The following is a 26,661-nucleotide window of genomic DNA, read 5'->3' on the forward strand; positions in this document are numbered from 1 at the left end:
GCGCCTGGGTCGCGCGACCTCGCCGCATATCGAGCGATCTCACCGGCAGTCGCGCGACCTCGCCAGTGGTCACGCGACCCGAGCAGCTGCCGCCACCCTCGACGGAGAAGATGAACAAAGTGCTTTTCACAAGGGCGAAAAACGAAAAAACAAATAGTTCGTAAGGATAATTTTGGAAAAAAAAAAAGTATGAACAGTAACATCAAACAGAAAGAAAGCCGAAATGCCCAAGGCAGGGGTACCCTTGCCTTGGGCTTTCAGCCTTCACAAGGTAGGCTTTCAGCTAAATACCTTTACAAAACATTTTACCAAACACCATTTTTTAGCCCAAAGGGCTTTGGAGGTCTAAAGGGGTTTGGAAATGCTGATTCCAAACGCACCCTTCCTATCAACTAGGTTTTATTTCATCCTCAACCTCCAATTTCTATATTATATATAGACTTTCCATCTAATGAAGCCCCTTTTATGGGCTAGTAATGAATTATTATCCTTCAGCAAAAAAGAAAAGAAAAAAAGATCACATGGCCAATTTTATTGGTAAGGGGTATCGTTTTCCAGAAATAAAGCTGAACCAGCGGAGAGGAGATTTAATTCTTTTTTTCTTTTTTAAATGATTTGAACCGATTTAAATGTCAGTTTTGAAGCCAATTCTCGATTTTTCAATATGGAAAATAGAAGGCTATAATTTTGTGGCAATTTTACAATTTCTTATATAATAAAGGATGGACTTCCCCATTTGAGCTGCTGATTTGGTTCGATTTGACGTGAATTATGTACATTTTGGCATAAAAACACTAATTACATCAAAAAGTTTACTCTAACACCAAAAAACTCATACCAATTAAAGTTAGTCCCCGCGTTCTATGTTGTCTCTGATCTTAAAATAACTGAAAGATTATATTGAATATTTTTATATAATTCATAAACTATATTGAACATGTACAAAAAATTTTAGTATCACATTAAACAAAGTAAAAAGTTAATGGATCGCATTATACATTAAACTAAAGTTAAGGGATCATTTGTATCATTATCCCTAATTTGGTATAACTATGGTACAAATATACTCGTTTGAAACTTTTGTGACCTAAAAATTAATTTGGGGTAAATATATGTATTGGTTTGGAAGTTTTTATAATACAAAAATTAGTTTTGGATAAATGGAACACGGGTATATCAATTTGAGTTTTCTAATGATATTAGTTATTTTTATTAATGTTGATGTGCCGACACGTGTGCTGTGCGTGGCTCGATATTAGGATTCTACTCCGACTACTTATATTTGTGTGCGTGAGATTATGTGTAACCATTGTGAAAAAAATCAGTGCAGTTTATTTACTAACATGCTCTTATTACTTGTCAATAAACTATAAATATTTGTTTTGAATTTATGTGTTGTTCGTGACTTAATATTCGAATCCGATGAAATTGGAATATGCTCTTGCGTAGATGGTGCAGAGTTAAATATTTAATATATCTATATATGCTGCCACTGTGTAAAAAAAAAAATAATAATAGGAAAAGTAAGGGAAAAAGATACTTTAACCCCCAAACTTTATTCAAAGTGGTCGATATGATTCTAGAAACTTTTTTTATTCGATTGGATCTAAAAACTATATCTCTTTCTGTATTAAAACTGGTTTTTCTTAGTGAAAATTGCACAAAGTTTCTACATGCTTTGCCTAGTATATAGTCTAATCCTAAACATCTGAATAAGTGCAACTAAGCCTTGAATGTTTTAGATATGATGCAATTAAGTATTTTTCAACAACTGCTTAATCAAATTGGATGATGTAGTTCATTACAGTTTTTTTTTTTTTTTGACGATTAGTTCATTACAGTTCGATGGAGCATTTTTTAATGCCCTTTATGGAGAAGTGGTTGATGGGGGCCCTGGATAGAAATATTAGGGCGTGCATGTTTATGTTTTTTTTTTTTTTTTTTTTTGTTCATGAACAAATTTTCTGTTTTTTTGTTCCCAGGAACAAAAAAAGAACAAAAACGCATTTGTTTACGTTTTTATTCAAAATTTGTTTTTTTGTTCCCGAACAAAATTGGAACGGAAATGAGAAACAAAAATAAATTATTTTTTTATTTCATAAACACTTTTGAAAAACATTTTTCTCTCTCTTCTCTTTTCTTCTTCTTTTTTCTTTGGCCGGTCGCCGGCCTCGGCCATGGCCGGCAACGCCGTCGAGGGTCGGCGACCTTGCCGGATCTGGGCGAGGCCAAGCTCGCCTAGCCAAGCCTTGCCCGCGCCGGCGACACTCGGCCTCGCCTTGGCTGGGCGAGGCCAAGCCTCGCTGTGGCTAGGCGAGGCTGCCGCCAAAAGAAGAAAAAAAAAAAAAAAAGAAAGGAAAAAGGAAAAATAAAATAAAAATATTAAAAAATTAAAAGAAACAAAAAAAGAATATAAATTTACCAAACGTATTTCTATTCATTTTTTATTTCCGGAACAAGTTTACCAAACGCGTCTTTCGGTCAAAAATTGTTCCTCGGAACATAAATAGTTTTTTTCTATTTATGTTCTCTAGAACACTTTTTGAACAAAAACACAAACAAACGCACCCTTAGAATTTAGAAAAAAAAAGTATTTCAAAAAATCAACATGTCGAATTCCTACACATACCACATTGGCAAAATTATTTGAACTTGACCAGAAGGAATGGATTGCATTGGACTCAAAATACATGGAATCGATTGCACATTGACAAAAGTATTTAGCATTATTTGTATAAAATTTTCCTTTCTTATAAAAAAAATCGACAAAACTATCAACTAGACCATCACAACAAATTGTCTCTAAGGTTCCCTTCGTTTTACGAAAATATGGCGTTTCGGAAAATATTTTCCAAGAAGTTATTTTCCAAGAAAATGTAATTATTTTAAATGTTTGGATGAAATCTGAAAATTAAGCGGAAAACATTTTTCACTATTTGGTAAGGAAAATCTTTTCCTCCATATACTCTTTTTCATTTATTTTATTTTTTAAAATGGATTTTTCATATTTTTAAAAATCGATTTTTAATTAATTTTAATTTTTAAAATATATTATTTTTTTCATTTCTTTTTTTCTTTGTTTTCCATCTCCTTCTTTCTTGGCTAGTCACCGACCATGGCGATGGCCCGCGACCAGCCACCGGCAAGCCTTGAGATCGACAAGCTTGAGGTTCGCTTAGCAACGGTCGACGACTAACCAAGAAATAAGAAGATGGGAAACAAATAAAAGAAAAGAAATAGAAAAGAAAAAGGAAATTAAAAATAATTTGAATTAAAAAAGAAAAAAATAATTTAAAAAGAATAATTCAAATAAAAAATAAGAGAAAAAGAAGAAAGGGGGAGAAAGTGAGAATTTATAGCGGTGTGAGATAAGAGAGATTAAGTGAGGAAAATGTTTTCTATTTTTCAAAAGTGGAAAATATTTTTCCCTAATTAATTTTTTTTTCCTTTCATAGAAAATGTTTTCCCCAAGGAATGAAAGTCGGAAATTCCAAAAAAGGTTTTTCCAGAAATTATTTTTGGCAAAACGAATGAAACCTAAATTTAGTTAGCCACCTGGAATTGTAAATTGTTAGAATCGGACGCTACTCGTTGCAATAAAAGATTATGGTGCTTTGGGCATTGAGCATTTTGGAAATGCAACTGCCTCACTGTTCATCGTCTCTTCCCCCTTCGTCTTCTTCTCTTCTCTGCCCATCTTCTTCCATGTCCATCTTCTTCTTCCCCGTCCATTGGGCTTTCTCCGGTAGCTGCCACCGTCACCTGAGGTCTACGCAACCCAAGTGACGTTGCCTGAGGTTGCGCAAACCTTAGGCGGCGTCGCTTGGGCACGTGCGGACCCCAGGTGACGCCTTTTGGGTTCGTGCGATCTCAGGCCGCCAAATTTGGCGGTTCGGACAACTAAATTTGGCGTCTGCAACCTCAGGCGTCTAAGGTCACACGAACCTTAGGTGACGTTGCCTGGTGCGTACAGACCCATTACAAATAATAGTTTTGTCAAACGGTATTCAGGCTAAAGTGACATTTCAATACTATTTGAAACTATAATTTACCAAATGATATAATATTATGGAAAACTCTTATATTTGCATTCTCCCCCAGGGGCATTTCACAAAAACCGAACCAAACGGGCCATTATACTACTTTACATTTATGTTTGTGAATTTAATGTTATATACCATAGTTGCTTTATTCTCAAGTAATTTGCGAGCCCGTAGTCTTTTCATCTCTAGGGCACTCATCATCATCATCATCTCTCTGTCTTCCCGCCCAAAAAGCCCTCGCACTTTCGTCGCACCGGAACTCCAATCTCCAGCCATGGCCCCGACGATCGAGCTGAAGGACGAGGTCGAAGGAGAGCTCGTGGAGACCTCCGATTTCTTCTTCGACCGCATCGGCGAGCCGGTCCCGGTCAGGCCCACCGGCGGCGGCGGCGGCGGCGGCGGTCCCGAGCTCTACGACCCTGGCCGCCTCCCGTCCCAGCCGCTCGCCGTCTCCGAGCGGTTCCGGCTCGTCTTCGTGGCCCACGCCTCCGGTGAGTTGTAGACCTCGATGCGTCCGCTCGAATCGATCGCCCGTGGCGGCGCATTTTCGGTGCTGATAATCGTGTTCCGATTTCGTAGGATTCTGCGTCGCGAGGACCGGGGATGTGGTGGAGGCCGCGAAGGAGATGAAGGAGAAGGGGAGCCGATCTTCCGTGCTGGAACTCAGCGTCGTGGACGTACCTCTGGGGTCGGTCGGCTTGCTCTCGCTTTCTCCCGATTCTTCGACGCTTGCGGCTTCTGTTGGGGGAACTGTCAACTTCTTCTCAGTCGATTCGCTTCTCAATAAGGTCAGTTCAAGTCTCCTTTCCTCAGATCATGCCTTTGTGTTTATCCGAGAACAAGGTTCGGAACTTTTGGGGCCGGAATTCCTTTTCCAGTTACACTCCCTACGTGTGGAGGTCCTTTATAAAAAGGTTGAGTTTTTCTGGTCATGGTGTGATTCTTTTCTGAGCATGTTCATTGAGAATTCTTGGAAGAAGCTGACCGATTGGCAAGCGATGCCTATTTTGTTACGTTCGATTGAGATTGGGAATGGGTATAGCTGGCCCTACGTTTTGGACATTTTCCTGTATATATGCTCTTTTGGCTTTTGGGAATTGAGATATCTCTAGTTACATGTGCTTTCTTTTGGCATCTGCAAATGATTGTCGGTGCAAGTTATCCGTAATAAAGACAGAGCTATGAACCAAAATGAAGTAGGTGGGCAGTATCCTCCCTTTGTAATGACTAACAGTCCTATAGATGTGGATGCCTAGTTGAATTTTATTATCCTGGTCTAGCTGGAGCCTCATTTTGTGGGACATAGACTAATGTACAAAATTGGTGATTAATCTGATTTATTCTTACATCAACAATTTCCTACTTTGTGCATTTTATGTACTCCACATGTATGAAAATCTAAACCATATTTTGAAATAGGCCGTGGTCGTTTGCAATTTGCATTTTTATCCCCTTATTTATCTTTATTCTCCATAAGGCTTTGCATGTGAAGTATTTGCTAGGCTAGTACATATATCGATTTAACACCAAATAATTGAAACACTTTGACATGAGGTTGGAAAGAGAGCTTCCTTTCATCCGTTAACATTATGTGCAGTTACTAACATTATGCATTTCAAATTATATTGGATGAAATTATGTTGTCTTTGACTTTTGTTCCTCTTTCATAAAGGAGTAATACATATATGCTATCTGACATGGGTTTGCTTCTAATTGAGCTCTTCAATCCTGCAGGAGCAACTACCTTTTTTTTCCTGCTCAATAGATGAAGAAAGTTCTGTAAAGGACATGAAGTGGCTAAAGAAGAGACAAAATTCATTCATTCTTCTGACAAGTCGTGGGAACCTCTATCTTGGGAGCATTGATGGACCGTTAAAGTCTTTAATGGATAATGTTGATGCAGGTATGCATTTAAAAATCAATAACTTCTTTACTTAGGCTCTGCTTTGTTCTGTAGAGACTTTGTTGCTTGTCACCCTTGATGTCCACATTTCTTCTTTATTGTGGCATCAATTCATGCTCGAGAACATGGACTCTGTTTCAATCTGTGTCCTTTTCTCCCCTTGAGTTTGAAAGACTAACATATATACTGCTTATTATTTGGATTTAGGAGGATAAACTGAACTGTAGATATTATGAAAGCTGGTGCATCAGTAGAGCATTAATGAAAGTTTGAAAGTTCTACCAAATAGCTTTCCTTGTGTGGCTGATAGAGTTGACGTGAAGATTGCACTTACTCTTTTTCTAATAAATTAGCATGCTGTCTTTATTTTATTGTGTACTTATGGGAGATTGTTTAATGGGGAAGGCTATCTGATCCAAGAAAGTTGGGTGCTGAAAGTTCCATGAGAAGATCAAATGCAGTCGATCGTTTTTCATAGATAATAAAGGATATTATTGAGGAAAACATGGTGGATTGTTGATTGTTCTGACATTGCAGTATATCAAAATGACCTATGGAGTGAATCTTGCTGTGGCTTTCACAAAATATTCTTGTAGAAGAGTGCCTTAACCATTGTTTTTTTTGTCTTGTTTGGTGAAGTTCTTTCTGTTTAGTGTCTGCAATGCTGTTTTATGTTGTATTACTTATTATTGTTCGTTTGCATTGTGATTTGGTTTGATTTGTAAGGTTTTTGTATCAATTCATGCTAAAAAAAAAGACTCTATCTCACTGTGTCCTTTATTCCCTTGGCTTGGAGAGACCAACTTAGCTATTGCTGATTATTTGATTTTGGATAAACTAAATTATACATATTACAACCACCCATGGGCAGCATAGTTGGTTGAGATCTCTCCTCCAGCGAAGGAGGTCAAAGGTTCAAAACCCTGCGTTGTTAGTGATTAAAGCGGGGGGCCCCAATGGTGGGTTGCTGGGCCAGTTTCCCCCGAGGTATAGTCGCTGTTGAGCCTCCACCGCGGAGGCCCGTGAGACCCCAAATCGGCGTAAGCCAACAAGGGCAGGCTCCAGCGAATCCTCGGTCACCAAAAAAAAAAAAAATTAATAAATAAATAAATAAATTATACATATTACAAATGCTGTTGCATCTGTTGAGCCTTGACTTGAAAGTGCAATTGAATAGCTTTTCTTACTTACAGAGTTGACATGAAGCTCGCGTTCAGTCTATTGATAAATTTAGCACGCTGTTTCCATTTATGTTCTTTGATTATGGAGAGCATTTACCTGTGATGGTTACCTGATCCAACAAAGTATGCTGCTGAAAGTTCAATAATTGGATTAAACATAGTGTTTTGTTGATCAGTGTATTTGCCTACACTATGATGAGCTCTGGAATGAATCTTGCTGTGTTTCACAAAGTATCCTTGTAAAGTACCTTAACCATTAAGGATTGTCTAGTTTGGTAAAGTCCTTTCTGTTTACTTCCTGCATGCTACTTTATGCCGTATTACTTATTTGTTGCACGATAATGCCGCTCGTTTTGTGGTTATTTTAGTATCAATTCATGCTCAAGAACATGGACTCTATTTTAATGTGTCATTTTCTCTCTGAGTTTGAGAGACCAACTTATCTAGTGTTGATTATTTGAATTTCAGAGGATGAACTGAAGAATACATTTTATGAATGCTGGTTCATCTGTTGATCCCTGATTAAATTTGAAAGTTCCACCATATAGCTTTATTTATGTGGCAGGAAAAATTTATGTGAAGCTTGCGCTTGGCTTTCTCTTAGCATGCTGTCTTCATTTACATTGTGTGGTCATGGGAGATTGTTCAAATCTTGATTGTTATCTGATACAAGAAAATTTCTTGCTGATAGTTCCACAATTGGATCAAATGTACAAACTTTCATCATTCTATTACCTTTTCATACTACAATGAGCTCTGGAACGAACTTTTCTCTGGCTTTCACAAAGTATGCTATTAGAGTACTTTAACCATCATGTTTTGTTTAGTTTGGTAAAGTTCTTCCTGTTTACTTCTCTAATGCTGCTTTATGGCATATTAATTATTTGTTTGGACAGTAATACCTTAAAATGAACATAAAAAATTAGCGTAGTCATTCTCGTTATTCTTCATTCTCTGTTTATGCCTTTCTCCTTTTAGTTGACTGCAGTGCAAAAGATGATTATATTGCCGTGGCAAGGAATGACAAGCTAAGCACTCTTTCATCCATATTAAATGAGGAGTTGCACATTGCATTGTCACTCCAACCATGGACAGGAAATTCTGATGACTTTAGTGTGAAAGGTACATTGGCTCTGATGTTCAAATTCAGATGTTTGTGTCTGGAATTTTTGCTCATAATTTGTTATTTGAAGGCATTGTAACCCTGAGCAAGAGGTTAGTTGGAAGATGATCATTTATGCTGTTATCTTTCACTGAGGCTAAATTTTGGATAAATACTATGGTTCAGATAAAGTTCGCTCCATGTTTGCATGAGCAAGGGTTTTTTTTTGTTTTTTTTCATATTTGAATTCTGCTCACACTTGAATTCTTTCTAAAGAATAACTTTGGTCTTTAAGGTTATTGTGGGATACTAGACCAAACTAGGAAAAGGTGCAATAGGAGTTCTTTTGTCAAATTCACTTTCTGACGAATGGTATTCAGGTTGTATGTTCCATCTAGATGATTCTAGACAGTGAAATTTGAACCAACATATTCCCATATCATCTTGACAGAATGTTCAGCATATTTTTTTAATGATGTCATGCCATCATCTGTAGAAGTCAGATCATTGTCACTTAGGATTTCATAACCAGGTAAACAGCGGCAGTTAGAATTACTTTTACCATCATTTGTCTATCGGCAAGGCCCTTCCCATATTTTGTAGATATTACTACTTGGTGGGCCTAGAAGGAGGGAAAAGCAGAAGATATGACTGCATGGACAGCAGTTTTTTAGTCTGTAATGAAACCAAGGGACAGGATATGATGCAACATTGTAGCTTTTAGAAAACACAGGGATCTCTTATTGTAGATGGATGAGTGGGATAACTTGTTATGTCCTTAAAGCATTTACAGGCAATCTGCACTACTAAAATGTTTCGGTGACTACATATCAAAATCCTCTCTACAAGAAATTAGCTATCTTAATTAGATTAAATAACAATTATTTCTCAGTGTCCAAGTTGTCTGGCTTCTAGGGTTATTAGTGTCTTTCATGATACAGAGATTATCTGTATTTTTGCTTGGTTAATTTCTCATCATTGCCGAGAAAGTAAAATTTGACATTGTTTCATGGGTTTGTGTAGAATCTCTTTTGTTTCTGGCGATTCCATCTCCTAAAAGAAAAATCTTGGCTGTCAAAAATATGCTTGAAGTAATGGCCTTCTCCAAATGCAAACCCAAGTGAGAATATCAATTTCTGTGTTCATCACTTATCAAAGAAAACATTTCCCCCCAAGAAAAAGCTGTTGTGCGCATCACGTCATTATGTCACATGCGGTACTTCTCTTTAGGTTACTTTAGAAAGCAGGTTGTAAATTTGACCTGGGTCATGACTTGTCAGCAGGACTTGCTCTTCAGAAGGTCAATTGCCAATTACTTAATGACTACGTTAAATTGCATCTACCACTTTCATTTGGTCAAACTTAGCTTCTGTTATTCTTTGTTGGTATTATAATTAATAAGTATGGAAGAATAGATTTATATGCTCTCTACTTTGATTATACCCTAAGATTTGAGGTCTAGTTATCTTCCCACCTTGTTAATATCTGCAATACTGAAAATTTCTTGTACTATGTTGTCAGTGGATTCTCTCAGGTGGGTTCGTCCCGATTGCATCATTCTAGGGTGCTTTCAACTTACCTCAGATGGCATGGAGGAAAGTTATCTTTTGCAAGTGATCAGGACAAGGGATGGCGAGTTTTTTCATGTGAGTGAAACAATTCTTCACACCGTTTTCACTATCAATTGTTTAATTTAAAAAAAATATATGGCAAATATTATTAGTGTTATTTTTTTCATCATCATCGCCGTAGTTGTCATTAAGCAGCAAGAGAGGTTAATGAGCAACCTCCTTTAGTAACTACAAAAATTACATTGTATACTCAACAGTTAACAAGTGATTTTTCTGAACTTGATTTCAGTATGATTATATGGTAATTGGCTTGGAATTGAAGTAGTTTCAGTCTTTACTAACTAGATCTGGTTGCACTGATCTTCATGGTCCCTCGATTACCTCGTCGTCTTGTATTGTAAATTCTTGCTGTGATGGTTTCCAAATTCCTCCTGCAATTAAATTGTTTCCTGTGGAATCCTGTGACATAGTTAGTTTTCTCTCGTGCCAGACTTAAAATTTATGTTCTAATCAAAATTTTATCATCTCAAGATGTCATCGGTGACAAAAGAGAAGTTTTTGGTGCACTTGCTATTGGGCGATACAAAGTTTCTACAAATATTTAAACGAGTCCATGGCTGCTAGATGTTGCAACTAGGATTTGAAGGAGAGGGCATATTCCTATGTCTCAATAGTTTTCCATTTTCCTTCGATGACATGCAAATGATGGCTTGCTGTTTGTTATATGTGTAGCAACGTACTTGAATGTGGGGATGCTGATCCCGTTGAATGGCGTCCTCAGGACTATGTCCAAAAATTTAAATTTACAAACCACCTTTGTTCTTTCTGATTATGTGGCAATATGATGGTTTCGTTAATTATTTTGGTAATATTCATTTATGTAGGCTTCTTCTGAGGCAGTACTGCAGTCCTTTTGTGATGTTTTCCCTGGAATTGTGGATGATATTATTCCTGCAGGATGTGGGCCGCATCTGTTCTTCCGCTATTTGGAACAATGGTAATGTCCTAATTTTTACTCTCTCCATATTTTTTATTCTTTTATCTGTCATCGAGATTCTGATCGCTTGCATTCCTTAGTATATCTTGTTTGAGAGAGTTATAACTATAGAATATTTCAATTTTTTTTGTTTTGGGGGACTCGTGGCCATTTAATATGTGATTTTTGATCACTTGTGTCTAGTGCGAAGCCCTGATTATGGTCCAATTATCTCATTTGATCCTTGTTGAGGCCCGTCATGGAAATAACCCAATTGGCAAATTATCTTGAGTTACATGCCTGTTTGCAAATTTGAACTTCTTGCTTTGGTTCTAATAGCACATTGATCTCATGAGAAAGTTAAATGGACAGATTTCCTCTTTTTTCCTACTTATATATAGATATTTGACTTTTGATGATAACGTCAGAGATTGGCTACTTCACGTTTTCCTTCTGCAGTATCCGCGGAAATGATCTTGCATAGCAGATAAAGGCTAACCTGTTTTCTTCTTCTCCATAATTTCAGCAAGCTTGCAATTGCAGCTAACCGAAAAAATGTGGACCAGCACATTGTTCTTTTCAGTTGGTCGCTTGGTGAGGAGAGGAATGAAGCAGTACTTGTTGATATTAATCGAGATAACTGGCTTCCAAGAATTGAGCTTCAAGGTACATGAGGTTATAGTTAATAGATGGACTTATATATTGACTTGCAGAAATTTATAATCATTTTCATTTAATACATTATTCGCTAGTTAATCTATGTTTGCATTCATTTTTCGGGAAGATTAGATATGAACTCTGTCCATTCCTTATCAGAGTTCTGAAAGTGCTAATGTTCTCATGAGGATACGATAACTACATATTCTTGCGCTTTTGCAATTTCTACTGTTTCAAGTATTTGTGGTTGATATTCTTGTTGATCAGACTTGGAGTGAATGGCATTAGTGGAGGATTCCTAACTGAAGCTTTTCGGAATGATTGGATTTCTCGTTTTCGTAGGTAGGTTTATGGTAGAGTAGTTGGCGCAGAATTTGAGTCAACATAGTGTATTGTAAGTTAAGCGTAGCAAAAAGAAGATGGGGCAGTGGTACATTTATCAACTTATGCAGATGACAGTCTCCTGTTGCCTTTTGTTCTCTTCATGTATTTTGATTTTCTTATTTGCTGTAAGTACCAATCTGTACTGAGGAGATTTAAAAATTCCATTGTGGTCAGAAAATGGTGACGATAATTCAATCCTGGGGCTGTGCACTGACAAAGTATCCATGCATGAGAAAGTCAAAGTTCAACTTGGAGTTGAGGAACAAAAGGACCTTTCGCCATTTTGCATCCTTTTTTGTCTTTCTCTAGAAGGAAAGCTCACGATGTTCAATGTTGCCTGGTATTCTCCTTTGCCCTCTCCTAGTTGCTTTGTTGATTTTGTCGATCCTAAATCTGTTGTCAACATGTTAGGCCTCTTCAACTCACTGCTGCTACAGTGCCTGATGTGTTATTTCTTTGCAGCATTGCAGAACAAACTGATTTTCCTGGCACTGGCTGGCCGTCTGATGTGGAAGAGGATATTTCGAGAGTTGAAGCCCAAGAAGTCAGTTCAACTGTTTCCTCAGGTTTGGGAGAGATGATTTCACAACAGGTTTTTACAGGTCATCAAATTCAGGACATCAACACAATAGAACACAACTTACCAAAAGATCGCGAGATTGCTGTTAAAGCTGACACAAAGTCTTCTGAGTCTGCAACAGCCAGACTAGTAACTAATCAAACAGAGAGGAAAGGAGCTGTAACTGGAAAATGGAATCTAAATTCATTTGCACAGCCACAAGGATCTAATGTAATTGAAAAGGCTCTGGATGAAAAGCATTCAGTTGGTTCAGTTTCCACTCAGTCTCTCTTTTCAAGGCCCCAAAGCACACTTCTTGGCCAATCAACGTTGAAGTTCCCACCACCTAAGGAAATACAGATCACAGAAAGCAAAGAGGATTATAAACAGGTTGGGGTTGGATCTAGTCCTTCATTTGTGGAAAAGTTTAGAGTTGATTCCAGTAGTACTGCTCAAATGATGCAAAATGATGTTCAGGCTGGTCAGAAAGTGCCAGCTGAAACAGCTTCACATGGTTTTCAGATCTCTCCTTCTCAGACATGGCTGAGTGGGAAAGTCACATCTTCAAATAGCTTTGAATCAAGGTCCGCATTCACTTCAAATCAATTTGAAGACAACAAGTTTCAAACTTCCTTTGGTGTAGCTTCTGCCAATGTTCCAAGTACCCCTTTTGGAAATCCCATATCCAAAGGTGCTGCCCCACCTACTTCAGTCAACCTTTCTGGTGTTCCAGTCAAAGGTGGAGGACAGAGAGTTTCGAAGGAGGTCGGGATAATTGAGCCAGTGCCTTCTATTCGTAGCTCGCAGTTGGTGCAGGAAAACTCTGCTTTGGGTTTACCATCCAGCCATCATTTGTATCCCTCCACAGAGAACATAAAAAGTCTGTCCCAGACTGGGATGTCTAAGAAGGATCCGATCACATCAAAACAATCTGGCAATGTGAGATTCTTTTGTGATGAAATAATCTCTTACCCATTACGTACTTAATCTTGATTATACAAAGTTTGTACATTTTGTGGATCTTTTTATCTTAACCAACAGTGCTTATCATGGAATTGATTATTAAATATGGCGAATATAAGTTTGCTTTCCATCTCTGTCATTATTTGACATAATGTTATTCTACTCATAGTCAATTTGTCGCTTGAATACCTTAAAATTCTTTGTTTTTATTGGCACTTTCTGTGCTAATGGCTTTGGGATTTTAGTCTTCATGGTGTGGTCCAGGAAAGGGATTGTTCTGGATTCAGATGGCTTCTTGTTTATTAAGGACTAATTTCATTGGATTTCCAGATCAAGGAGATGGTCAATGAACTGGACACACTTCTGGACTCTATAGTGCGGAAAGGTGGCTTTAAGGATGCATGTACCATCTCATTGAAAGGTCCAGTTGAAGAGATAGAAGAGAGAATCGGGAATCTTTCTAGCCAATGTATGATGTGGAAGGTATATGTTTAGGCCTCATATATTTCCTTTGTGTTTACTTGCGGTTTCTCTTGTAGCTCTAAAGTGTCTTGGAATTCCTTTTAAGGGTTATCTTTTATTCTAAGTTGTTCTGTATCGTGTCCTGTCACTACTCTAGTATAATTCAACTTATGTTGTACATCTATGCTACGTCACTCTTGAGATGAAGTTTTTCTGATTGCTGGAAGCTTGGGAATTTTTTTTGCATCCTTTATCAATATAAGAAACAAGGACTCTGAGTTCCTTTCTGTCATGAGATGGTAGATGCACGCGTACTGAAGAGGTCACTTCTCATTTTTCTATTATCGCTTAAATCGCATTTTTTTTCCATATCTATCTCTTCATAGCTTCAGATGTTGTACTTGTACGATGATTTTGTAAGGAGCTTTTATATGTCCGTTTTTGAGTTCTCCCTACTTCTCCCTTTAAATGTATTTGTGGCTGTTTCTGATAATGTTGTTGTCTTGCTCCTCTCATATGGTAAATTATGTACGTTATATCCTTTGTTCCATTAACTTGCACTTATATATTACTTAGTTCTAGTCTTGTTTCATCTGGACATTGTAGAGTATAGTGGAGGAACAACTTGAAGAAGTTCAAAGCCTGCTCGACAACACCGTACAAGGTACTTTTAGTTACAAGGTTTTCTATAATCAGATGAAGATAAGTGATTTATTTGGAAGCATCTATCTATCGTATTAAGGCTGTAGGCGAGTCACTGATTTTACCAATTTTAGTCAACCAATTTCTTGTGTATACATGATATGCTGGTAAATAATGTAAATTTCATCATAAGTGCAGAGTTGATTTACTATATTCCTACTGAGCTTTGTAGCCTAATTGTGTTTTTAGCCATTTATACTTTGTTTAATTGATGGAATATGTTCAAATTTTCCCCCTTCCTTTGGTGAAGTTCTGCTGCTTCTGCTTTTCAATGGATTGTTTAATGAAGGTAAGCTTATCAGCAATTTTTCATGTGGGTTTCAGTTTTGGCTAGGAAAATGTATGTGGAAGGAATTGTTAAACAAGCCAAGGATGATCAATATTGGGACCTTTGGAATCGGCAGAAGTTGGGTACAGAACTGGAGATGAAGCGGCAACATATTTTGAAACTAAACCAGGTTAGGGTCTCTTATGTATGTTGTTATGTATAGACTACTGTTCGGATGAAATATACTGATTACATGTTATATTCCAGGACCTGACCAATGAGCTGATTAAATTAGAAAGGCATTTCAATACCCTGGAACTTAACAAATTTGGTGATATAAGTGAAGCTCATGGAGGTCGAAGAGCTCTCCAAAATAGATACGAGCCCCCCAGGTTTGATTATATCTTTAGTTTGAGTTTAGCATATGGCCTTTCTCCTTTTGATGCCAGTACCACCATCCTATTAAAATTGCAAGCTCATCTTATAGATTCCTTGCACTCCCAAAAAATTGCTCAAATTGCCTGAGACTCTTCCACTGCTAGATTTTTTGCCACATTAGGCAGAGTCTGTCTGTTTCGATTATGTTTAATCTTTGTCTCAGCTTTGGTTGTGATGGAATGATTTTACCGGTGCTCCCTGCTTATCATATTGGCTCTAAGACATGCTTTACACATTTGAAGAAACTTGATGCATGACACATGGCTTATTCTGTAACATGTAACATTAATTCAACTATTTTGCAGATCGGTTCAATCCTTAAAAAGTTTATATAACACGATGACATCTCAAATAATGGCTGCTGAGCAACTTTCTGACTCTCTCTCTAGACAAATGTCAGTGTTGAGTATTGAGTCGCCTTCAGTTAAGCAGAACATTAAAAAAGAATTATTTGATGAAATTGGAATTTCCTATGATGCCTCTTTCTGCTCCCCTGATGTGACGAAAGTTTCTGAAAGCCCTGGAGATAAAAAGATCACACTTTCAAATACCGTTGCTACAAAAGATCATTCTAGAAGAAACCAGACTAGTGCTCTGAAGCCTTCTGAACCGGAAACTGCCCGGAGACGGAGAGACTCTCTGGATCAGGTGATTATCTTGTTAAGTCCACTTTTCGCTTTTGTTGATACTATGGTTTAGAAGATGACTTCCATTTGATGCTTTCCAGAATAATTCTTGGAATGCTCTAAGTTGATTGAGTGGCTGACCAGTTAACTCAATCGGTGTGTGTACTATTATGGTCTGCAGCAGACTTGCTTCTGCTGCTTAGCTGTCTGCCAAATCACTTCTTCCTGATTATATCATGTCATGTAGTCTTGTCTCCTGTTTGATGCAAAATTAGGTTAGAATTAAGAAAATGCAAATGAAGGAGAAAATGAACATCCAGGAATTTTTGTTCTTTTAAATACTGAGGAACATGGACCTTTCATCTGAAACTGTTGAAATATCATAAAACCATATGTTCATACATTCTAGAGAGTGCGGAGTAACAAGTCCATTAAGTATTCTATAGTTGAGAAAACAGAAGTGCATAATGCGCTGTTGAAATGGAACTAAGCATGCCATGGTGAATAAATGGTGATTGAGAAAGGGATATTAGAAGTATTGCAACCAAAAAATTGTTTGGACTTTTAAATATGCCAGTTGTTCCTTGAAGAATTTGGCCAAAGAGTCATGTCCACTTAAGGAGACTAGTCAATGGTGCAGAATTGTTAAATTTTAGATAAAATGTGAAGCATATAGATGGATCCTCGAATGTGTAGTCTCTGAACCGAAAGATCAACTGACCCTTGCTTTTCATAAGGCACTCATGGTTGAATGGTGCCCTAAAAATCTTTGGCTATTACTTTGTCGATACAGAGCTGGGCAAGTTATGAGCCTTCAAAGACAACAGTTAAAAGGATCCTCTCACGAGAATACCAGAAGGATTGCACAAAGTCGTCTTTGTTGATGGATGAGCCATATTTAAGCTCTTCAGAGAGATCGGGAGTTGCTAAGTCAAATCACACTACGCCGTCTACCTACACACGTCAAGCGAGAGTTAATAGTGAGTGATAATTTTAGCAGATTTTCTTCTTTTGGTAAGTTCAGTAATCTGAGGAATGGCTGTTTAATCTATTCTCAATAACATATGTTCTGCAGCCATGTATGAGATTTCTGGTGAAAAGGCATCTAAGAGCCCATCTAGTCCTTTCAGACAGGTTGATGGAACTTCAGGATCGATGGTTCCAGTGGCACAAAAAAGTAGTACGAGCCCATCTAGTCCTTTCAGACAGGTTGATGGAACTTCAGGATCGATGGTTCCAGTGGCACAAAAAAGTAGTACGAGCCCATCTAGTTCTTTCAGACAGGTTGATGGAACTTCAGGATCGATGGTTCCAGTGGCACAAAAAAGTAGTACCCTTAGTTACTCCTTGTCTGCATCCCAAGCATCACTTATTGATGGACAAACCAAACCGAGGAGTATGAGTAGCAGTAATGACAATCTTGCTGCAGATAAGTATACTGGTGAGACTGTTAATAAGTCAAAATCAGTTTTTGGTGATCAGATCAAGCCCACAATGGTAGGAGACACCAATATTCATCAGATGCCAGCTATCTCCATAAAATCACCCATGCGGACTCTTGATAATTCTAGTGAGACTTTTAGTTTGACTATTAAAGAGACTGTTCTTGCTGAGCCGACAAGTGGAAATGTTAAGCATGGGTCCCAAATAACTGAAAGCTCACTCCTTGGATCTCAAAGAAGTGAGAACCCACTGCTGGCTGCCACCCCTAGTGCTCCTCTGGCCAATTCTCATCCTGAAAAAGTTCCAGATGAACATCCTGTAATAGGCAAAAGCTTTCCTAGTGGATCACTATCGTTTTCAACGCCATTTAAATCAATGTCATCTCCATTAGGGTCAGTGGCCAATTCATTTTCCATTCAGCCTTCTACATTGTCTAATGTTCCTTCAATCAAAGGGAGTTCGTTATCTGAGGTGTCATCAGATGGATCTCGGATCATTAGCAGAGCAACAACAGAAGTTAATAAGGCACTTCCATTGAACTTCCCATCATCAACTTCATCATGGTCAGTCACTTCTCCTCCCCCTTCTACCTCACTGTCCACCACTACATCTTATTCCGTCCAGGCTTATAAAAATTCAGTGCCTTCGCTTGCTTCCTCACTGCCCCTGGAGAAAAGGTCGGAAAACCAAAAGCCGGAGATACAACAGGAGCCCAAAGTCAGTTTTGGTGCTCCTTTAGAAGCCCCACCTCTTCTGACTGAAAGTTTTACTGGTGGATCTGCTGTGAAAATAGAAGCTTCAGTCTCATCTACTCCCAGTGAGCTTTCTCCTGGACTGATACCGGGAGTTCAGGGTGTTGGTAACCAGATGGGCAGTCCTCAAATGACCGAAACACCAAATGCTCCTCCAGAGCAGCCTTTGGCTGGAAAGTTTTTATTTCCAACCTCTCCGATTAACACAGTTCAAAAGATTGAAAGTCTGGATGTCACAGCTACGCAGGAGGATGAGATGGAGGAAGTGGCTCCTGAGACTAATGAAAAACCTGATCTTGGTCTGGGAAGTCTCAATGCATTTGGCCTTGGATCTACACCTAGTTCGACCACACCTAAGGGTAACCCATTTGGTGTTTCTTTTGGTAGTGCAGCAACAACCCCAACAAGCTCTCCATTTGCTATGGCAGCACCTGGTGCAGAGATGTTTCGCCCTGCTTCTTTCAGTTTCCAGTCTCCACAATCTTCACAGCCATCACAACCACCGATTGCGAGTGCATTCTCTGGAGGCTTTGGTTCTCCAACAAATGCTCAAGTTCCCACTCAGAGTGGATTTGGTCAGCCATCACAGATTGGACCTGGTCAACCTGCTCTTGGATCAGTTCTTGGCACTTTTGGACAGTCAAGACAGATTGGCTCAGGTTTGGGAGGTCCTGGCTTTGCATCTTCTAGCAGTGTTGGTGGGGGTTTTGCCGCTGCTAGTTCAACTGGTGGTTTTTCTTCCTCCGCCACAGCAGGTGGATTTGCAGGGGTCGGTTCTACTGGTGGTGGGTTTGCTGCTTTGGCATCTTCTGCTGGTGGTTTTGGTGGAGTGGCTTCAGGTGGTGGTAGGTTGGCTGGCGCGGCCTCAGCTGGGGGTGGATTTGGAGGATTTGCTGCAGCTGCTCCATCTGGCGCCAGATTTGCTGCAGCTGCTCCATCCGGTGCCGGATTTGCTGCAGCTGCTCCCTCCGGTGTCGGATTTGCAGCAGCTGCTCCTGGGGGAGGATTTTCGACTGGTGAGGGACTCTCTCTCTCTCTCTCTCTCTCTCTCTCTCTCTTCCCCCTGGGATTGTGTCTACTGTCTTTTAAACATAGTACGTTGTATTGTACAGGAGCTGGTTTTGGGGCTTTCAGCAGCCAACAAGGTGCAGGTGGCTTCTCTGCTTTTGGTGGTGGTGGAAATACAAAACCACCTGAGTTTTTGACACAGATGAGAAAATAGTTTCTGCAGAACTCGCGGAAACTTCAGAATGATATAAGGTAAATAGGTTAGCAAAGTCAACTAATTATCTAGAGGCAATACCTTCTGTTTTAATCCTGGTGCCACCAGGCTAATTCTCATGTACCATAATGACAGAATGATGGTCTGCATATATTTTGGCTGTGGCTTGCACCTGTTGTTTTAAGAGCACTTTCCGTTGCGAGTTTTCCTGTATAGCGGAAACAAAGTTTTGTAGGGATTGTTCTGGCAGGTATCCTTAATGTTGCCCAAGGCAACGGCGCATCTCTTCTTTCACAACCCTCCAATGTCATGGGTTCTCATCTCTAGGTATGATCCCTGGGTTTTTTCCTTTTCTTTTTTTCAAAAATTGCAATGAGAATTTCGTTGAATAATCATAACGACTTGCTAATAGTTGCTTTACCGTAAACGAGATTGCATATGTAGCTGCAACACCAGGAAAATTTAAACGAGTGGCTAATAATAGGAGTGAGTTAATGACGAATTCTGGACGAGTACAACCTACAAACTGACAACGCTAATGTTAGAAGATTTCAAGCATACAACACGAGCATCCTGCCCTGATCTGGTTGTTCGACCTAGTAAATGATCAGACCTTGGGTTTGAATCCAAATTAGGTTATAAACCACAATTATGGATCAAGGCTTTCGGATATGATGGATTACTGATGATCTTTTTGACAAATCAGCTTATTCGTTGAACAATGGATCGAATTGACTTGTAGCTGAATCAGACCAATGTCATTAACTAGTGCTTTAGTGCCTTTGTGTTGAATCATTATGTATGTGAATCGAATCAAATTATACAATTCAAATGGGGAATCTTGTATAAATCAGCATTTCCTTAAAGAACGGAAAATAAAAACAGGAACAGATTGTTCATCATATCGACTATAGATAACGGGGGATGACAAAGACCAATCGGCCTGTTTTATGCAAGTCATGAGCGAACTGTGCTAAAGCTTCGGATGATCTTCAATACCGTCCATTGACTTGTCACTGATGACCACAATCGACAAGCCAACTTCAGCTTCAGTCCATCACAAAGAGTCGTTCATCCTCGTGAAATCAGTTGTCTTTCAGGCATCAATGTAAGAGTTTAGGTATCCAAAAATTAAAGACCAAAAGAACATATTGGATGCAAAATCCGAGCTTTGAAAAACTCGTTCACTGGTCAGCTCTTGCAAATAGTTGACAAGAAGGCAGGTACCCGAATCTTAACTCTGTCAACAAGCTTTCCTGATGCTCATTATGCTCCTCTACAATCAAACAGCGACCCCTAGTTCAGATATCTTTACTATCCGTTTCTCCATTGCAACTCTTTGTTGCTTCAAATTTGATGCCAATGAAGCAACCTGTAGAGAGAGAGAAGAGAGAGACCATGATACTTCCCACAAAGTAGAGAAAACAAGAAGAGGCACACAAAAAACGAAAACATCAAGTTCCAAATGGACATACCTCAGCCCGAAGTTTCAGTGCCTCCCGACCAGGAATTTCACGTAGGTCATCCATTAGACCTGTCCAAAGAGGCAAGCAAATTAATCACTCATTTTCGACTCCCCTCCCTCTCAATTGAGAGAGGGGTTACAATCACTACATTACAAAGTCTGTCAATGCACGAAATGAGAAGGTGGTTTCAAAAGATGATGATAAATGATTTGATGAATATGCGCTGGCTCCCATGACATGAAGTTTTGCAACTGAGAACTCAACCAAACAAGAAGTTAAACATCCTATTGACGCAGGTGATTTTTCCACCTAAACTAAATAAAGTTCTTACTCCGGGCTGTGAAGGCAACTGAGAAAATCCAATATGGAATTAGCCTGAGTGGAGATGAAGAAGCTCAGTCAAGTATCATTTGCTTATCCCAAATAACTAAAAGATGAATTGGAAGGGAAAATTATGCTGGTCCCCGGAAGCTATCGGATTAGTCTAATTTATTTGATTTAATGCTTTTATATTTTTTTCAATAAGATACCAAAGTGGATGATTGACTCATTCCATACTAGAAATAATCGCAGGAAATCTTTTGATAACACGGATTCCTATTTCTCAATGATATCCCACGATCAAGACAATTGGCTGAATCACATGAAACCATTTCATAGAAGTTCATTGATATCTTCTTTTTATAAAGCAAATCGACTTCGATTCTTGAATAATCCACATCACTTCTGCTTCTATTGTAACAAAAGATTCCCCTTTTATGTGGAAAGGGCCCGTATCAATAATTCTGATTTTACATATGGACAATTCCTCAATATCTTGTTCCTTCGCAACAAAATATTTTCTTTGTGCAGCGGTAAAAAAAAATACGCTTTTTTGGAGAGAGATACTATTTCACCAATCGAGTCACAGGTATCTAACATATTCATACCTAACGATTTTCCACAAAGTGGTGACGAATGTAAAATCATCCAACTAAACCATTACAAGAACAAAAACCGAAAGATCTAATAGAGAATGCATACCTCCTGCTTGCGATTCAACCTTGTAGATTGATTTAGCAAGACGTTGGATTTGATTTCCCGTATTTCTGCAGTTATTTCAACAACAATAGTGTCAAGAAAAATAGAGTGAAACGTCAGGTGATATTAACAACAAAATGATGGTAATGATCCTACTTTAGGTCAGTAAGGCCACGTTTCATATCTGTTTCTGCTAGAGCTGCCCTTTCTATCAGCTTCTTACTTTCTTTTTTCATCAAATCAACAGAAAGATTAAGATCTTTCACATTTTTCTCAGCTCGAACAAATTGTGCCTGCATATTGGTGCAGCAGTAGAAATAAGAGTCAGAGATTAGCAATGACTTAAGAGTATCCATCTGCACAAAAAGCAGCTTTCATGGCAACTTATGCATAAATTGCATCGGTCAGCATCATAGATTACAATAAGCCTCTCTAGGAGCAATATAGCAAGCAACCTCCTCACTCTGAAGTCGACCAAATGTTTGACGAATCAGAAACCTTCTAGGACCTGCACAGATGGAACAATATATAAGAATCAGTTCGCTACAAAGTGATGCCTACAATAATAAGCATTTGGAGCCAACAAATGTGCGATAGTCTGTAAGTCCCGGTGGCTACTATAGTGTGCCAGTAAAAAGAAAAAAGTGTCTTCCTCCTCCTCATATGTAATAAGAGGAGAATGATCTTCAAATAACATCCAGGCTTCAATGAGAAGCAGAGGATATACAAGGACAGAGAAAGGAGAAGTTAGAATGGATTAAATAGCAGCATTTAAAATTGTCTACTGTCCTTTTGAAACAGTAAACTCAAAAAAGTTGCATCCTAACTAGGAATCCTCATGCGTGAAAAACTTTTCTTTTCTAAAAGGGAGGTAACAGTCACAAAAATCCTCTTCATATGCCAATATAGATGAAGTGCAATCGTCCTCATAATCAAGACTTTGAATAAAATGATGAGAGTTTAATATATCATAATTAGATTTTTATTTACCTAGAAGCTCAACATAGACGATCCTTGAAATGACATTGTTGTAAACAGTCAGCCAAAACCATGTTCCAAGACAAATGCTAACCTAAGTAATAGTAAACTAAATATCTCCATAGAAGAAGCAAATTCTCTGCTTGAGCATGAATCTGGCAGACAGATATGGGAACAATAGTGGTTGATTGGTTCCATCCTTCACATATGTCTGAGTAATCACTATTTGTGATTAAACAGATCCTTGGTTGTATAAACATGGAATGTATTGCCAGGAGAAAAAATCTGACACAGCTAGTGATAAAAGGATGTAGCATGGGTGAAAAGGACAGCTCCTTGAAAAATGACTGGTTTTAGAATCCCATGCTTAACAAAAACTATGAAATTATTGCGCAGATGATGACCGCTCATACCCCGTAAGAGGAGGAGGGCAGCTGCAACAGAAACCCCAACAGTTGTTCCAGGACGTTCCCTTGCACTCGTGACTTCATCTGTTAAAAGGAGACGGTGCATCATGAGAATGAACAAGACTAACCCAATGACTGGCTCGTATATTATGATTTGTACATGCTGCTCAATTATCTTATGGCCTATATAGATCATTTTCAGATGGGTCAATCCAGCATGATCCAACAAAAACCACAAACTCTTCATGGCGGATGTATTACTACTTACAATTTCATCTCATCAGCTACAAAATCCCAAATTAATTGTGGTCAAACCTCCTCACTCCTTCGAAATGAGTTTAATGATCAACGCCTATCCAACCAATTTTTCACTGGCTACAGAATTCACGCTGCAGTCCAAAACTATGCAGTCCAAAACTATGTCCCAGAAGCAGATAAATAATACTCGCATCCTAGGCATGTCTCACACTGAATTTCCCAAAGTAAAATGTGACATACCCTTGACCTTATTGACGAAAGTATCTTCATATGCATGATACTGAGATCTCATTTTTATCAGAAACTCCTGCAAAGGATTAAAAAGAAGTCACCACGAGCAGCTTCAAAATCAAGAACCCAAAAAGAAGAAGAAGAAGAAGAACTCAAGCAACTGCATTAACTGATCATCCCACCAGGAGGAATCATGAATTCTTCACCACACTCCCACTAATCACTCAAAGCACATAAGCAAATCACAAATATCACTTGAAAAAATCGAATTTTGACGAACAAACGGTGCCCGTGACTCGACTTTGCCATAAATCCCGTTCATCGAGACACGCACGGCAGTCAGAAATTTCTAGAATGAGAGAAATGGCTGGACCCATATCGGGATATAGATGCCGAACCAAAACGCACAAGCAAATGCAAATACCACTTAAAAAAAAAGATCGAATTTTGACAAGCTGACGGTGCCCACGAGTCGACTTTGCCATAAACCCAGTTCGTCGAGACACGCACGGCCGTCGGAAACTTAAAAAATCCGGAAAATGGCAGGACCCAGATCGGAATATCGATGCCCAACCAAAAAGGAATAGGCGAAGAAGACGAATGAAAAGACCCAAAAAAAAAAAAAAAAAAAAAGGAGGGGACCTGGAGGGAGCGAAGATGGGTGGAGGAGTTCTGCTGGAGAGAACGGGCGGTTTGGATGGCGGAGTCTCGGGACTCCAGCACCGTCCGCTGCACGTCCTCCGCGATGTCAGCGATCGATTTCCCGTTCTGCCTCGGCGCCGCCGGCTCGGCCGCCAGAGGCGACGGAGATGCTTCCGCCATCGCCTTCTTCCCCTCTTCCCGTCGCGGCGAGGTGTCTCTGGTCTCTTTCCGCTCTTCGGGAAGGGAGTACTCGAGGCCGGGTATTTCTTTTGGCAATTTTTTCTTGAAATTTTTTTGACATCTCCTATCAAAATAACAATAATGCCCAATTTATTTTGAGAAAAATAAATAATTTAAATTTTCAAAAAATCGATTATTTATATTGTTCACAAAATTAATACATTAAAAATTATTTTCATCATTTCCAAAAATATCTAAATATCGTTAACAATAAAAAACATTATTCATTGATTAATCATTTCAAAAGATACAAATAATCATTTTTATGAAAATGTTTTCTAAATTATTCGTTTTTTATAAACAAATGGAGTATCAAGAATCATTACAATTCTAGATAATTTAAAATTAACAAGATTCCCAAATTTCTGGTCAATTATGCTTTGTAAGGGCTTCTCACATTTTTTAAAGCAAGAAGAACAAAATGTTGTTGTTTATCAATTAATTGAGTTTCTATTACTATTTGAGGCAGCCAAAAGAATTTAATCCAAACATATATTTTGTTGCAGGAGCCTAATGATACCATATCAGCAATGGTAATCATGGCACATGCATCCGAATCATTCAATTTACAAAGATATATGGAGGGATTTGAAAAGTTTTTAATCATTTCTTTTCATTTCCCTAAAACAATCAATTTGCGTTTGGCAGTCGGAATAAAAGTCGGGATAAAATATTATTTATCATATGATGTTCACTTAGGACAGGATAAAATCATATATAAAATGAATATAGACGGGATAAAATTATCCCATGAGGCGGTGGGATAAAAGTGAATAGGATTTTTAATATCTATAATAGGAAAGTTATTTTTCTCGAATAACAAACTTATTAAATTAAAAAAATTGAAATTATATTTCAATATAAATAATATTTGAATTATAATTTAATAAATTAAAAAGAAAAAAAGAAAAAAATATTTTTAATTAATCCTATTTTAATTTATATATTCAATTTTAATTATATCTTATAATAAACATTCAATCAATAAATTAAATATTTATATTTTTTATATATTTTAGGTATTTTTGTATTTTAGATATGTTAATACGGTTTACTATTTGATAAAATTTTATTAAAGAATGATGAAAGGGAAAAAAGAAATAATATAAAATATATATAAAAAGAGGAAAAATAAATTAATAAATTAATAAATATTGTTACAAGAGATTTTCACAATCTCCGTTTATGAATTTATGTTTATTTATAATGATATGCCGTTTATATCAAAAAAATGTACATGATATGATGTGAACATATCCGATTCGAATGCTACGATTCACCAAACAATAGATATGATATAAAAAGATCCCAAGATTTTATATCATATCCTATTCAGTCCTATCATGATTAGAAATTCAGACGACCAAACGTAGCCCAAGATGTTTGAAAATCATTCACCCCTACACATCCCCTTCACTTTACCTATCCCTTCAACCAAACACATCTGGGACAAGGGATGTACCCTTACTCCTGTTCAATCAAGTCGAAACCCTAATCGTAGAGCACAGCAGCATTGGTGAAGCAAATTGAAGAGCTCGACCCATACAGAGGCTAAGGCACAAGATGGAGGCATCCAGGGCTAGGTTAGAGGAAGAAAAGATGGAGGAAGAAGAGAGTACGAGTTGAGTCCTATTTTAAGTGGATTGGAAATTGATTCATTTTAGAATCCATTTATTTAGCTCTTTTCATTTTATAAATTGATTATATCTGTTTTCAAAATTTGATGAGACCCATTTATAACTTATTTAAACCCATTTTGGGTTAATAAATGGATTTTAAGCCCATTTTGACAGATCCTAACCTATCATTAATTGCAACATCCCTTTTCTCTACGTAAGTACTACATTGCACCATTCCAAGCCAATTACAATAGTAACTTTGTTGAAGGTTAGACTCCGGGACACACTGAGCACTCAGCTGAATTAAGCATCACAGTAACAACTTGTTTGCCAATTGTACTCCAAACTTCATTAGAAAAAAGCAAACATTACAAACCACACAAAGTACAAAGTATTCACAAGAAAAGAAAAAAAGAGCGTTTAATGTGCCCCTAGACTCATCCTACAAACCATACAAAGCATAAAGTATTGACAACCTAAAACTATGCCCCCTAGACTCATCCTACTACAAACCACATAAAACACAAAGTACTCACAACCTAAAAAGA

General features: G+C 38.1%; 2 protein-coding genes across 4 annotated transcripts; one reads left to right on the top strand and one right to left on the bottom strand.

Annotated features, from left to right (window-relative positions):
* The first annotated feature begins 4,218 nt into the window (after positions 1 to 4,218).
* LOC104423777 (nuclear pore complex protein NUP214) lies at positions 4,219 to 19,490 on the top strand. Of its 3 annotated transcripts, none has more exons than XM_039303858.1 (18): positions 4,219 to 4,534; positions 4,623 to 4,831; positions 5,778 to 5,946; positions 8,106 to 8,249; positions 9,751 to 9,875; positions 10,685 to 10,797; positions 11,303 to 11,442; positions 11,992 to 12,157; positions 12,280 to 13,315; positions 13,670 to 13,822; positions 14,408 to 14,465; positions 14,828 to 14,961; positions 15,039 to 15,163; positions 15,515 to 15,857; positions 16,629 to 16,815; positions 16,911 to 17,060; positions 17,136 to 19,046; positions 19,143 to 19,490. In XM_039303858.1, exons 1-18 carry the CDS (start codon positions 4,318 to 4,320, stop codon positions 19,250 to 19,252), a joined length of 5,490 nt encoding a protein of 1,829 aa, XP_039159792.1. In that variant the 5' UTR covers positions 4,219 to 4,317; the 3' UTR covers positions 19,253 to 19,490. The 3 variants fall into 3 exon arrangements, with proteins under 3 accessions (XP_039159792.1, XP_039159793.1, XP_039159791.1); XM_039303859.1 differs by having other exon boundaries at positions 16,911 to 16,993; positions 17,069 to 19,046; XM_039303857.1 differs by having other exon boundaries at positions 16,911 to 19,046.
* Positions 19,491 to 20,073: 583 nt separating this feature from the next.
* Positions 20,074 to 24,510, bottom strand: LOC104422263 (RGS1-HXK1-interacting protein 1). Its single transcript, XM_010034526.3, has 8 exons — positions 24,255 to 24,510; positions 23,622 to 23,688; positions 23,130 to 23,207; positions 22,194 to 22,246; positions 21,895 to 22,031; positions 21,742 to 21,806; positions 20,728 to 20,786; positions 20,074 to 20,624 (listed from the first exon to the last, which is right to left on the bottom strand). Exons 1-8 carry the CDS (start codon positions 24,432 to 24,434, stop codon positions 20,535 to 20,537), a joined length of 729 nt encoding a protein of 242 aa, XP_010032828.2. The 5' UTR covers positions 24,435 to 24,510; the 3' UTR covers positions 20,074 to 20,534.
* Positions 24,511 to 26,661: the final 2,151 nt, after the last annotated feature.

The sequence above is a fragment of the Eucalyptus grandis genome, chromosome 10 (genome assembly GCF_016545825.1).
Source record: "Eucalyptus grandis isolate ANBG69807.140 chromosome 10, ASM1654582v1, whole genome shotgun sequence".
NCBI classification, from domain to species: Eukaryota; Viridiplantae; Streptophyta; class Magnoliopsida; order Myrtales; family Myrtaceae; genus Eucalyptus; species Eucalyptus grandis.

Excerpts from the sequence above, each read along its gene's own strand:
- LOC104423777 (XM_039303857.1), top strand. The coding sequence starts at position 4,318 with ATGGCCCCGACGATCGAGCTGAAGGACGAGGTCGAAGGAGAGCTCGTG. Across the intron at positions 14,466-14,827 it reads GCTCGACAACACCGTACAAG|TTTTGGCTAGGAAAATGTAT; the intron begins GTACTTTTAGTT and ends TGTGGGTTTCAG. Across the intron at positions 14,962-15,038 it reads ATATTTTGAAACTAAACCAG|GACCTGACCAATGAGCTGAT; the intron begins GTTAGGGTCTCT and ends GTTATATTCCAG.
- LOC104422263 (XM_010034526.3), bottom strand. The coding sequence starts at position 24,434 with ATGGCGGAAGCATCTCCGTCGCCTCTGGCGGCCGAGCCGGCGGCGCCG. Across the intron at positions 22,032-22,193 it reads GTCGACTTCAGAGTGAGGAG|GCACAATTTGTTCGAGCTGA; the intron begins GTTGCTTGCTAT and ends ACCAATATGCAG. Across the intron at positions 20,787-21,741 it reads GGTTGAATCGCAAGCAGGAG|GTCTAATGGATGACCTACGT; the intron begins GTATGCATTCTC and ends CTCTTTGGACAG.